The 14,450-nt window shown below is 34.1% G+C and overlaps 2 protein-coding genes across 4 annotated transcripts; both read right to left on the bottom strand.

Moving 5' to 3' along the window:
- Positions 1-332: 332 nt before the first annotated feature.
- LOC104095559 (tryptophan aminotransferase-related protein 3-like) lies at positions 333-7,373 on the bottom strand. Of its 3 annotated transcripts, none has more exons than XM_009601713.4 (7): positions 6,655-7,373; positions 5,771-6,077; positions 5,386-5,678; positions 4,692-4,972; positions 3,163-3,366; positions 2,102-2,149; positions 333-591 (listed from the first exon to the last, which is right to left on the bottom strand). In XM_009601713.4, the coding sequence occupies exons 1-6, from the start codon at positions 6,966-6,968 to the stop codon at positions 2,115-2,117; spliced, it is 1,434 nt and encodes a 477-aa protein (XP_009600008.1). In that variant the 5' UTR covers positions 6,969-7,373; the 3' UTR covers positions 333-591; positions 2,102-2,114. The 3 variants fall into 3 exon arrangements, with proteins under 3 accessions (XP_009600008.1, XP_009600014.1, XP_009600022.1); XM_009601719.4 differs by having other exon boundaries at positions 333-640; positions 6,655-7,083; XM_009601727.4 differs by lacking the exon at positions 333-591 and adding an exon at positions 997-1,200 and having other exon boundaries at positions 6,655-7,083.
- Positions 7,374-13,272: 5,899 nt separating this feature from the next.
- Positions 13,273-14,034, bottom strand: LOC138904241 (uncharacterized). The gene is made up of 2 exons (XM_070192745.1): positions 13,953-14,034; positions 13,273-13,850 (listed from the first exon to the last, which is right to left on the bottom strand). The coding sequence occupies exons 1-2, from the start codon at positions 14,032-14,034 to the stop codon at positions 13,273-13,275; spliced, it is 660 nt and encodes a 219-aa protein (XP_070048846.1).
- Between the last annotated feature and the right edge of the window lie 416 nt (positions 14,035-14,450).

Raw genomic sequence — 14,450 nt, forward strand, 5'->3', positions numbered from 1 at the left:
TTGTATTCATGAATACAACAACAAAAAACTCCTAAAATCAGAGTAGTCCAGCTGTACGCGCATGTATTTACATGTATTCGCGCCATGTATTCATGAATACAGCAGCAAAAAGTGCCTAAAATAAGGGCAGTCCAGCTGTACGCGCATGTATTCACATGTATTCGTGTCATGTATTCATGAATAAAGTAACGGCAATCCCTTAAAAATATGTATGTTCAGCTGTCTAAGAGAGAGGAAAAACATAAATAGCGTATTTCATGCCTCAATGGTAGTATAAACCATAAAATACTTATTTTGCTATAAAATATAAAAGGTAGCTATAGAAAATAATATTTTAAAATAATTTTAGTTTATAATAAATAGGGTGTATACATTTGCTATATGAGGTAAAATTTTCATTAAAAAATGAACCAAATCGAACCGAATTAATTCAAAACTGAGCGAATCTGCCAAATGTACACCCTAATTCAACCTCCTTGACTAGTGATAAGTTTACATTAAATACTCAATGGCACACGTATCCATCAAATACTGAATCCGCCCGACCTCGAGTATTCCACCAAGTACCTTTCACGCAAATACATGATAACTCTGCCATCAAATACCAGAAAGTGGATCACTTTTTAATTGTGAAATGGGTCTGCATAAAAGTCAAGCAAAGAAGAAAAGTTGCGCTAGCAAAGTACTAATAGCATTCCATGGACTGCTAAAGTAACTGTGATTTAGTTCAGCTATCCAAAGAAGTAAAGAGATAGTAATTTAATGTCCTTCAAAGAATCAGTAGAGCTTGGCCTATAGCAAATATTCTTTGCTTTGAGTTCTTTAACTGATCAAAATGAACGAACAGATTTCTTCACAGTTCTTTTCATCACCAGCTCTTCCTCTTAGTATAGGGATCACGTATTAATATAATAGTAGTAACAATTATTAGTCGGTAATCATTTAATGTTTTATTAATTAACTAATTGGTTCACATTTCAGAATCCAAATTGAGTTGCTCTGTAATTTCTTAAATAGTATTATAGCTCAAAAATCCAGATTGGGATAAATACTATTTGAATTAAATACTATTCATGAATACAGTAGCAAAAAGTACCTAAAATTAGGACAGTCCAGCTGTACGCGCATGTATTCATATGTATTTACGTCATGTATTCATGAATACAGTAACGGCAATCCCTTAAAAATATGTATGTTCAACTGTGTAAGAGAGAGGAAAAACATAAATAGCGTATTTCATGCATCAATGGTAATATAAACCATAAAATACTTATTTTGCTATAAAATATAAAAGGTAGCTATAGAAAATAATATTTTAAAATAACTTTAGTTTATAATAAATAAGGTATATACCTTTGCTATAAGAGGTAAAATTTTCATTAAAAAATGAACCAAATCGAACCGAATTAATTCAAAACTGAGCGAACCTGCCAAATATACACCCTAATTCAACCTCCTTGAATAGTGATAAGTTTACATTAAAAAAAAATGGCACACATATCCATCAAATACTGAATCCGCCCGACCTTGAGTATTCCACGAAGTGCTGTATTACTTTAGTTTATCATCAATCAATTTAATGGGTGTAAGCTATTGATTTAGAGAGATTTTGATTCATAGCATATCGCATACCCAAGGAAATAAAATTAAAAAACTAACTGTATTGAATGAGCAATAATTCCAAGAAACTAAGGCCCCGTTTGTTCATTTTTTAAAAATGTGTTTGTCCATGAAATTTTGCAAGTTTTTGAAAGTGAGTTTTTTAAAAAATCACTTTTTCAAAATTTTCAGAAAAACTTTTTTTCCTACTCGCAAAACTGCAATATTATTTCAAGTGAAATGCATATTCAAACATCGCAGGGAGTAGATGATTAAGCCAGATGGATATACATACATGTACTTATCTTTGTTAGACAATAATTTGAGGTTTTAAATATATTAATTAATGTAATAAATTTTATGTAAAAAAACACTTGCCAAATACTTAATATTTTAATGCATATAATAATATACCCAAAACAATCAATAGCCAGACGTGGGATCGATGTGATAATAATAATGCAAATAAACATATAAAAGGAGAGGAAGTAGAAAAGCATACCTAAAAGAGTTGATCACTGGTTGTTGATTGATGGCGATATACAATAACCTAAAATTTTAGAAATGCACTTTAGTTAAGATTGAAAAGAAAAAAAACAGAGAAGTGGGAAAAACATGCTACTATTAAATTTCAATGACAAACATTAGCAAAATAGTTGAGACCACGAGGAGTATTATATTAAGAGTTGTTGTTTTATTTATAAAAGTTGTTTGCTTTTCTGTTTTTTTAAAGATGAAACCAATTTGCTTACGCAGAACTAAATTGTCTTTCAAAATGGATTCTATTGTAGGAGTGTTCTACGATAGGTAATTTACAATATTTAGACATTTCGGTTCGGTATTTTTGATATTCGATTTCTTTAAATACTATACCAATACCATACCTAATTAAATTCGGTATGATTCGATTTTTCTCCTTTCGCTTTTGGTTTATTCGGTTCGGTAACTTCAGTTTGAATACTAATTAGTGCATAGAGCCATAGACTGTAATATTCCTAACTAAAGTACTTAAAAATACAAAACTAAAAATGTTTGTTGACAAAAGTTTAGTCCAAAACCAGCAAATATAAACTCATAGAGAGAAAATTGTACATAAATGAATAAATTTGATCATTAGAAATATCTTGTTGCTTGTTTCGAGTTAATCGATAAACTTAGAGAATAAATGAAAGTAAAATTTTAAATTTTAAATTTTTTATATTTATGTTATAATTAATAATATGTGTATTGTATTGTATAATATAATATATATTTCGGTACGGTATCGGTATTTCAGTATTTTATTTTAAAATACCAAATACTAATTTCTATTTAAAACTTAAACCAAATACCATACCGAATACCAAAATACTAAATATCAAATATCAAAATTTTCGATTTTAATACGGTGATTCGATATTTACCAAATTATGCACATCCCTATTCTATTGTTTAGTTGAACTCGATGTTCAAATATTTTTGAAAAAAGAGTAATATCAAAATTTTAAAAAAAAAATTTAGTTGAAGGTATAAAAGTCAGGTCAATATTTTGGAGATATTTATAGAGATAGCCTTGTGCAGTACCGTTATCATCATCTTGAGAAATGAATTGTTCCAATCGAGAAATGAGCATATCAAAATCATGTTGACGCGTTACCAGACCGAGCCGAACATAAGTATTATCTGCAAAGAATCCGCTGCCCGGATGACCTCTGATTTTTGCTTCTTCAAAGAAGACGTGTGTGCAGTTTTTATCTTCTTCCCTCTTGCACTTTACCCATGCAAATGCTGCAATCGACACCATTTCTATATTAGAACAACAACCGCGCGCGCACACACCAGCACATGGTGTCATATGCCGAATTTCGCGTAATTCGTATCACAATGTTGTAATTATGCTTGTAATAAAGTAGACCTCTTTGGGGACTGTAGTTGTTGAAAGTCTCCCAAATTGGTACTCTTTCCACACTTTAAATGATTTTAAATTTATCTTTTATCATTAATTAACAATAAAATTGATCATATTAACCTGCTTATTGAAAATATAACAAACAACAACTAGACTCTTTACTTTAATGACAACTTTATAAAAAAAAAGTTAATTCTTTTTTGATATCCGAACAAATCTAATATTGTGGACAACAAAAAAAAAAGTCAAAAAATCACTTAAAATGAACCGGAGGGAGTACTTTTTTTTTTTCTTTTTTTTTGTATTATATTTTTAGTGACGTCGGATGCATCCATAGCAAAGGGCATCTCCGCGGCCACTAAGAATCACAAAGAAAGAAATTTCTGAGATGACACGTTGGTAAGTTAAGTTTTGGGGCCCTAATACAATATACAACATTAATTCAAAAACCTCTTAATTTTAATAATCTTAACCATAATAAGTATCTTAAAAATCTCTGGAAGCGCTTGGTCAAGTAAATTTGATACGGTTCAATTTTGTCATGTAAAAATTTAAAATAATAGTACAGAGGAATCCTTTCATCAGTCACGTGGTAGGTTGTTATAAAAGAGATTAACAGAGCATGGGAGGTAGTGCTAGGTGACAGCAGTAGATAAATAAATAGTGAGAATGAAATCCGCATTACCAATACGGATTGTGACAGTGTTAAAATAGTTTATTATTCTGAATCAGAGATTTTTGGTTCGAATTCTGATACAAAGTTGTTTTTGTTGGAGAATGTTTTAATCCCAATGTGATAATTTCTAACACGAACAAATTTAGTTAGGCTCCAATAATTGAACATCAAACCCAAAAAAAGAAGAAGAGAGAATGACATCCGCACACCATTTGAGTTAGTTTCAAAAAGAATCGCCACCTTTATATATTTAATTTTTTTTTTTAAATTCTGTCTTTTCATTTGTCTTTTAATGAGACTCTCTAATAATACCATATAGTAGGAATTGGCGACATGTCATAAGACCACAAAATTTGAAGAGTACTTTTAATATGTTATGGTACCTATTTAGTTTATATATGTATAAACAGTGTTTATTCCTTTCATACGTTCAATATCCAGTCAATCATCACCAAATAAAATAAAAGAAAGGAGCAGTAGAAAATGACTTCACTAGTAAAGGAATAAGAAGATGAGAAGAAATATAACCTGGAGATGGTTCTCTTGCTCTGTCAAGAAATGTGCAATACTGAGTTGGAATATGTTGAATGCTGAAACGTTTAGAAAAGGAGAAGATGTGACTAATTTTTTCCCAGCGATCTCTCAAGATTTCATGCGCAAAATTGAAGAATTTCTTGCCATCTCCTTCATTAACAACTCTCAGAATAGTTAAAGCTCTCAATAGTGTATCTTTAGATATCTCCATATCAGCCTGATGAATATATTCCTTCATTCGATTATACACATTCACGTCCTTCACAACAGCCCACCTACACAAATGCATGTGGATCAGAGGCGACGAATCTCGGATTTTAATTCTATGGATTCATGACTCGGATTTCAATAACTGAATCCATCACCTCATTTAAGTTATGGTTTCATAGTTCAAATATAACAATTTCAGTGAATTTTACACAAATAAATCAAGGTCCAGACAAAATATTTGTAATACTCATTCCATATTGCTTCTGTTGTATTAGTATAAGATTTCATACAAAAAAGGGCAAAGGGCTAGTGCACGAAACATCCCGCGTTTATGCAGGGTCCGGGGAAGGCCACACCCAAAGAGGGTGTGATGTAGACAACCTACCCTGATTCAAGCACTAGTGGCTGATTCCACGGCTCAAACCCGTGATCTATAGGTCATACAAAAAGCAATTTAGATTAAATGTTGGTATATTACCCGAGTCTGGTTCCAGCATGACCAGTTAGCTTAGACAAGGAGAAAATCATGAGATCATCATCAGCAGGAGCTGGAATTGCTGTGAACTGAGGCCAATAATAGACCCTATCAAAAATGTACTTCACATTTGGGCCGCCTTTCAGAACTGGACCTTCTAAATTCCCTTCGGGATTGCTAGGTGAAGTCACAAACTCAAACACATCTCCACCAATATCAGAGTTGTTCAACAATGATGGATCTCCTATAAATTCATAATGTCGCGTTTGCAAGTAGTCCGTTTGAAGCTTATAGAACTGACAAAACCAAAACCAAAACCAACTTAGTATTCAAAACTCAAGGATAATGTAAAACTTTGTCATAGGGTAATGGAGAAGAAGGTACAAACCGGATAATGAGGAGGTTTCGCGAAAAATTTTGCAGGGTAAGGAGAGGAAGAATAATTCTCCATAGAAAGAGAATGAACTACAGCATTGAGTAGGCGACTAGCGCCTACACCAATAGCGATGTATCTTCCATCTGTAATAGCGTTCTTGGCATTTGAATGTAACTTCCTAATGGTTTTCTCAAGCTCCTGGGAAAGGTGAGAGGTTGGATCAGGAAAGGAATAGGCCATTCTATGCCAACCTGCTATCACTACTGCACTGCTTTCTGCATTTTCCATCCAGAATGGCTCATAGAATAGAGGATCCCAACTACATTAACGAGTTAAAAAGACTTGTTACTAGTGGTAGCGGCAAAAACAGGATTTTAATTAAAGGAATTCAAAATACAAAGAAAGTAAAACACATAAAGCCTACATACTACCCTATCTAAACCCAGAATTCACGTGGTTGTTGTTGTTGTACAAAGAAGTCAAGGACATATACTACATATAAATAAAAGATAATTTTGGCCAACTCGCCTAATATATTTTCCGATAAGAGTGGGTTGCTCTAGTGGTGAGCGCTCTTCACTTCCGACCAAGATGTGGTAAGTTCGAGTCATCCAAGAGCAAAGTAGGGAGTGAGGGAGGGAGCCAAAGGTCTATCGGAAATAATCTCTCTACCCAGAATAAGGGTAAGGTCTACGTATAAACTACCCTCTCTAAACCCCACTAGTGGGATTATACTGGGCTGTTATTGTTGTATTGTTGGCCTAATATATTTTCCAGCAAAGGCGGTTTGGATGAATCTCCTTCGGCACCCTTAGCTCTTCCTATGCTTGTTACAAAGAAACCAAAACAAAAAAAGTAAACGTAATATCATAAACCACAAGGGAGATCAGTATTACCCGAAAGCATTAGCAGAACAGTTGGGAATAAGTAAAGAGCAATCAGGTCCAGTACAACAAGTATAGCATTCACAAGTAGGAATTCCATCTACGATAAGGCTATCAAGATAGGCTTTTCCATGGCCTGAGCATGAAATTGAGGCTACTGCTTCTGCTTCCTCTGCTGCTCTCTGGCTCCAACTCAGCTTCTTCTTCTCCTGCTCTCTGCATTTGCTCTTTGACTCCAACTCTTTCATAAAAAAGAATATATTCATGATTAATAGTATTAAAACCAAGAGATACATGACATAGTTACACCTCTGAATCTTTGCCATAATCTCTGGTCTGGGTTTCCTTTCTTCTTTGAAATGTTTGTGACTGTAGCAAAAGAGTAGTATATTTGTTGGGAAATAGTATCCCACATGGAAATATTAATATCAACGGTAACTAATAAGAATACGGCAAAAGGCATATACCAATGTACTTTCAAAAATGATCTAAGAATATCTTTCGTTATATTATTGGGCTATATATACCTTTTCTGTCATACTTTGGAACAAATATACCCTTATTTTGGATGGAGTGCCACGTGTCAGCACAAGATGAGAACGACTCATTTTATTTTTTTATCCGATCCGTTTTAAAAAATTCACAACCCGACCCGCTTTAAAATTCAATTTTTTTAAAGCATATATTTTGTAAAAACTAGATTTTTTTTTTGTAAAAACTAAAAAAAAAAAGAATTTGCAAAATATATATTTTTAAGTCTTTTCAGTTTTTTTAAAGTATTTTTTTTTTGTAAAAATTGAAAAAAAATATTTTTTTAAAAAACTGAAAAAAAACACTCCAAAAACTTTAGACTACACATGCATTAGTTTTTAAAAAATGAAAATATTTTGCAAAATCTTTTTTTTTTCAATTTTTACAAAAAATGACTTTAAAAAATTGAAAAAACTGAACGTGAAAAATATAATATATGAGTGGAAGAATATAATAGTATTATAATAAGAAATTTTCCACTTGCAAGAGACTACTACACAAAGTCTGGAGAGACTATTACACATTCAAAAATAACAACTCTTTTTATTTTATACAGCTCACATATGATACAATAATACTCAACACTCTTTAACTTTTTCTTGACAGACTGTTTTCTTCACTGTCTGTGAACTGCTACTCTATTATTTTCTTCTCACTCCTTTTTTTGGGGTACTGAAATGAAACAAACAAGGATCTTATTTATAACAGTGAATGTAATGATCCAGAAAAGAAAATATAAAAAAAAAATTAGCTTTTGCTATATGGAAGTATCGAACACAAAAAAGGAAGCCCCACCCCAGAAACACAATGCTGCAAATATTATAGTAAGATTTAGGAAAGTGTATTTCCTAGGAAAAAAACAAAAATAGGAAAGTGTATTTGGTTTTGGTTACATATAAATATGGATCTACGGCCATGATTTGAGATGTACAGATTTAGAAATGTAGTGTAATGATCATTGTGGGCTCCACTCCATTTCTTACAAAATTAATGTGATGCAGTCTTACGGCTGGACTCCATTCCTAAAAGACAAGGGTGTTTGAATTGACTTTTTAAGTTTGTCAAATAAATTTTTAAGTTTTTTTTTTGTTATATCATTGTTTGGTAAAGTTAAAAATTATTTAAAATAAATGAAAAATTGTTTAAAACAAACTAAAAAGGATAAGTTAGGCAACCCAATTTATTGCTTTTTGACATAAAAATTATTTTTTAAAAAAAAATTATTTTTTTCAAGCCAATACAAACTGACCCAACTAATGCCCAGTCACAATCAACGTGTCCCTTTACCAGGTTCATCACCAAGTCTTGTTACGTTTGTGCAAAATCTGTTGCCACCACTCAATCATTATCTTCCCTTTTTTATTTATTTTGATTGGGTGGATCCCACAATATAACGTCAACCACAATTAATCGTTGGATTTACAAACAATAAAAAAAGAAAAAGAAAAAACATTTAAAATGCTAACATAAGAGCCCTCATTTTCGCTTAGAAATTCAATAAAATAATGAGAGGTTACAGTAGAGTAATTAAAAATTTTCTATTGGAGTTGTGAACAATACGAAAATTATCGATTACTCACTTTTACTTTAATGGTTCCTATGATCGAAACTACATTGTTCCTTTACCACCTTTCGGCTTACATGATAAAAAGCACTAATTAAGTTTGGGCCACGATAATCACATGGTATTCAGGACCAAAAATAGATGGGTTCCTACCAATAATTTTATTTCATTTTCTTCTTTAAAACAAAATATCCAACAAGACCCTTTTCTCTCCTCCCCCTTGTTCTTTCCCAATTCATCGACCAAATTTACACCAAAATCAAGGTAATGTCCATCTTTTCTTTTATTTTTCTGTATTACATTACGTTTTTGCACTGGTTTTTGTGATTAAGTTGTGACAAAATGAGAGAATGATTTTGAAGATTTCATTCTTTGTAAATACAATAAAAATGTGTGTTTAGTCACCGTACATACCTAGGATTATATACAAAAGGAATGAATCTAGGGCTACATGCTATATTACCAAATGGCAATGTCCTATTAGCTAGTATAATGTTATACATAAAATAAATACAAGGAATAAAGAAATAATTAAAATACATGATGTAATGTGCTGAGCACTATGAGAATATTCTAGAACAATGTAGTAATGAAAATAAATAATTAAAATACATGGTGTAATGTGCTAAGCACTATAGGAATATTCTAGAACAATATAGTAATTGTACTTTATAATCAGAAAATTCTAGACATTTTTGTGCAAACCTTCACCGTCTCCAACACTCCCCCCCCCCCCCCAAGTTGGAGGGAGAAGGAAACACACCCAACTTGCCCAATAAATCACGATGAAAAGGTCATGTGAGTGGTTTTGTGAAGAGATCTGCCAACTTGGCAGAAGATCGAACAAAAGATAATGAAATTAGCCCAGGTAGATATTGTTCTCGCACAAAATGACAATCGATTTCAACATGCTTCGTCCGTTCATGAAAAACAGAGTTTTTCGCTATGTGAATTGTTGTTTGGCTATCGAAGTGAAGGGTGACTGGAAGAGAAATAGGAATTGACAAATCCTCAAAAAGACGAACCAACCATGTAAGCTCTGCGATCACTCGCCTCATAGATCTGTATTCTGCCTCGGCCGAACTAAATGGGATTGAAGTTTACTTCTTGGATTTTCAAGAGATCGGAGAGGTGCCGAGGGAAATGTAAAAACTACTCACCGACTTCCTCGAGTCCGAGCAGGTTGCCCAATCAGAATCACAAAAGGCTAGGACCTTGAATGATGAGGAAGAAGACATAAAAATCCCAACCCCATGATCTTTGAGCAAATAGCGAAGCACACAGAATACTGCATCTAGGTGTGGCTGTCTTGGGTCCTGCATGTACTGGCTGAGGTACTGGACCGTAAAGGACAAGTCTGGTCGAGTGTGAGTGAGGTAGTTAAGTTTTCCAAGGAGATGATGATACAAGGTGGGATCCTTCACTGGTTCCCCTGTTTGAGTAGACAGACGAGTAGATGAATCAAGTGGAGAATAAACATGTGGCAAATAGAGGGAGTCAAATTCTTGGAGAAGGTCTAAAGTGAATTTACGCTGAGAAAGAATGAGTCAATCTGTTTCTCGGATAACTTCCATCCCTAGAAAAAAATGTAAGTCCCCAAGATTTTTAATTCTGAATTCTTGATTGAGAAATTCTTTCAATGCATGTAATTATGCACTGTCATTTCCTGTCAAGAGTATATCATCCACATAGATAACCACTATAAAAATGAAAGAATTTGACTTTTTAAATAACAGGGAATAGTCGTTTAACGAGTGAGTGAATCCCTTAAAGTTCAAAGCAGCTGTAAGTTTTGCATACCACTGTCGAGATGTTTGTCGTAGCCCATAAAGCGATTTCTTTAACTTGCATGCATGAGTATGTGATGGAGGCACAATCCCAGATGGGAATTTCATGTACACTTCTTCATTTAGGTCTCCATGTAGGAAATCGTTATTCACATCTAGTTGGTATAGACCCCATCCTTTCTTTACTGCAGTGGCCAATATGCATCTGATTGTGATCATTTTCACCACGGGTCAAAAAGTTTCATTGAAATCTATGCCCTCTTTCTGTATGTCTCTTGACTAATCTTGCCTTTAGTCTTTCCACACTACTATCTGAATATTTTTTAACCTTTTAAACCTATTTGCATGGTAAAGCTTTCCTCCCAGGTGGTAATTCAACCACTCCCCAAGTCTTATTAAGTTCAAGAGCCTCAATCTCTTTGTCCATTGTTTCTTTCCACCCTGGGTGATGTGCTGCCTGTAAATAGTTGAGAGGTTCTTGTATATTGGACAGTGTGTTTAGCATGTGTTGATTAGTAGAAGATAGTTCACTGAAAGATATACAAGTGTGTGTAACAGGTGTGAGAAAGTAAGAGTTGCTAACATCTGTGAGTTGGAGTGTATTACATATATAATCCTTGAGATAAGATGGAATTGTGTGTGGTCTGGTAGACTTCCTAATAAGAAAATCCATCATAGGATCAGAATTTAGAGAAGGAAAAGCAGGTAAAGATGCATGTGATTGACTAGATAATACTGGAGAATCTGGAGTGAACTTAGAAGAAGAGCTAGAGGAAATATGTGTGCTAGGATGAATTGAAGAAATATGAGAAGAACATAAATCAATTGATGATTCAGTAGGCTCTTGGGAAACTTCAGTATGAGGTCTGGTAGAAAAGGGTGAAACTTCAGGATTCTGGTTACTTAGACTAACTTTAGCAGTGGGTAAAGAAATATCAGAAGAAGAATTAGACTTAATAGAAGCAAATGGAAAGAATTCTTCATGAAATACAACATCTCTAGAAATGAAAGGCTTTAAATTTTTGAGCTTCAATACTTTGTAACCCTTCTTTCCATGAGGATAACCTAAGAACACACAAGGAGTAGCCCTTGGTTCAAACTTAGTTCTATGATTTGAGAGAGTAGAAGCAAAACACAAACACCCAAAGTATATAAGGTTAGAGTAATTTGGCTTGCTTTTAAAGAGAACTTCATAAGGAGTTTTAAATTTTAAAACACTTGAAGGAAACCTGTTGATCAAATAGGTTGCTGTAAGAAGGAAGTCACCCCGGTATGATATAGGTAGGTGTGATTGGTATAACAAGGCTCTATATGTCTCTAATAAATGCTTGTGCTTTCTCTCCACAACTCCATTTTGTTGTGGTGTGGACACACAAGTGGTTTGATAGATAATACCTTGTGACTGAAAAAATTCTGATTGAATGTTCCCACTTCCCAATTCAAAGGCATTATCTAACCTTATAATTTTGATCTTGCTGTTAAACTGCCTTTCTACCATGGCTAGAAAGCCTTTTAGAATAGTGAATGCATTGGATTTGTTGGTCAGTAGATAAGTCCATGTCCCTCTACTGAAATCATCAGCAATTGTAAGAAAATTCTTAAAACCATCATATGTAGCACCATTGTATGGTCCCCAGGTATTCACATGAATTAATTCAAACACTTTCTTGGTAGAAATATAAATAGAGGGAAAAGGAAGTTTGGATTGCCTTGCCATAGGAAAAATAACACATGGAATGAAAAATTTAGAACAGTTGGATATAGAAACTGATGAAACATTTTTCATATTGGTAAGGGGCATATGGCCTAATCTGTAGTGCCACAACTTTTCCTTTACACTTGAATCAGAAAAACTAAAATACGATTATAAACCATGATTGGAAACAGAATTCCTTCTTGGAATAAAAACTCTTCTAAACTTAGGTGAACTCTTAGACACTACTGATGTATGTCTGGATCTAAGAATGTAGAGGCCTCTTTCCTATTTACCAATCTCCAGTGGGCTCTTAGTTGAAAGGCCTTGCAGAAGAAAACATGAAGAGGGAGTGAATTAAAACATATTGCTTGAGTTGTCTACACAACTTGTGCACAGATAACAGATTATATTTAAAAGGATGGAATGTAAAGAAAATTTCGCAGAATCAGATTAGGCACAAGAGAAACAGTTCCTGAATGAGTGACTTTAACTCTGGAAGAGTTTGGGAGTTTAACCATGAGTGGTTCAGGCAAGATTTTCAAATCTGTGAAAGATTGTTTGTTGAAAGACATATGTTCTGTTGCTCCACTATCCAATATCCAAGAATCATCATTGATTTGAATTAAACAAGCAAAATAGTCAAAGAAATTGGTTATTCCAGTACAACTCACATTTGCTGCAACATCAGAGGTTCCTGCACTGTTTTGTCCCATTTTCACTTGCTGAAGGAGCTGCAGTAGTTAAACCACATTCTCCTTGGTAAGATTATGACCTCATGTTGCATTTTCTGCTCCCTGTTCACTTTCCTCATTTGAAAATAAAACGTTGTTTGCCTGGGCACCTCCCTGAAACCTTTTCTGCTTTGTGAACTTGAAATCTGCTGGAAACCCATGAATCCTATAGCACTTGTCTATGCCATGTCCAGGCTTCTTTCAATAGGAATAAATTCCTGTAATTTTCTTAGATTCAAAACTTGTTTTCTGCATCCCGTTCTCATTAAATTTTCTGAAGTTTCCTGGTTGGTTTGTAACAATGAATGAGGCAGATTCCTCTCAGTATGAAGGGGTAGCATGTATCTCCCTCTGTTTCTCATCTTGAATCACAAGAGAGTATGCATGTCCAATGGAAGGTAAAGGTGATGACAACAAAATGTTGCTCCTTACCCCAATAAATATGTCATTCAGTCCCACTAGGAAGTGCAGTAGTCTCTCATCTTGGTGTGCTTTCAAGCTTTTGACTTTTGCTCCACACTCACAAACACAAGCAGAAAATGTGTTGTGTACATCTAGTTTATCCCATAGGCTCTTCATTTTGGTTAAGTAAGTTGCCGCACTTGAATTTCCTTGCACCACTGAACTTAGCTGCTTTTGTGGTTGGAACAATTTTGCTCCATTTGCTTGACTAAATCTGTCTTCCAGATCACTCCATAAATCATTTGTACTTTGTGAATAGAGAACACTCTCAGCAATCTCTTTGGACAAGGAGTTGAGCAGCCATGAAAGTACCATGTCATTGCATCTAGCCCAAACTTGCTGGATTCTAGAATCAGCCTTAGGGACAACCAGGGTACCATCGATAAATCCCAGCTTGTTCTTTGCAAACAAGGCAATAATGACTGCCCTTCTCCAAACTTCATATCATTTTCCTTCAAAAGCTGAGGACACAAGGTTCATCCCTGGATAGTCAGAATGATGAAGGTAGTAAGGGTGGGTAGAGTCAATCACTCTTGAACCAATGGTAACTGCAGGTGCAGGAGCATTGGTGGTGGTAGTAACAGAAGCTAGAGTATCAACTGACTGTGGTGAAGAACCCATAGCAGACAAGCTTAAGAGAAGAAGGAAAATGAAGAAGGAAAGCTGATTTATGACTTAGAAAGCAGAAAATGATAGCAGAATCAAACCTGCTCTGAAACCATAACAAAATGAGAGAATGATTTTGAAGATTTCCTTGTTTGTATATACAATAAAAATGTGTGTTTAGTCACTGTACATACCTAGGATTATATACAAAATGAATGAATCTAGGGCTACATGCTATATTGTCAAATGAAAATGTCCTATTAGCTAGTATAAAGTTGTACATAAAATAAATACAAGAAAAGAAAGAAATAATTAAAATACATGGTGTAATGTGCTGAGCACTATGTGATAAACAATTAAAATACATGGTGTAATGTGCTGAGCACTATGGGAATATTCGGGAACAATGTAGTAATGGGAATAAACAATTA

Source organism: Nicotiana tomentosiformis, chromosome 2 (assembly GCF_000390325.3).
Source record: "Nicotiana tomentosiformis chromosome 2, ASM39032v3, whole genome shotgun sequence".
NCBI lineage: Eukaryota > Viridiplantae > Streptophyta > Magnoliopsida > Solanales > Solanaceae > Nicotiana > Nicotiana tomentosiformis.

Coding starts and splice junctions, on each gene's coding strand:
- LOC104095559 (XM_009601713.4), bottom strand. CDS start 6,968: ATGGCAAAGATTCAGAGGTGTAACTATGTCATGTATCTCTTGGTTTTA. Junction 5,679..5,770: donor CGAAACCTCCTCATTATCCG/GTTTGTACCTTC, acceptor TGGTTTTGTCAG/TTCTATAAGCTTCAAACGGA. Junction 3,367..4,691: donor AGCAAGAGAACCATCTCCAG/GTTATATTTCTT, acceptor TGTCGATTGCAG/CATTTGCATGGGTAAAGTGC.
- LOC138904241 (XM_070192745.1), bottom strand. CDS start 14,034: ATGGGTTCTTCACCACAGTCAGTTGATACTCTAGCTTCTGTTACTACC. Junction 13,851..13,952: donor TGCACCTGCAGTTACCATTG/GTTCAAGAGTGA, acceptor AATGATATGAAG/TTTGGAGAAGGGCAGTCATT.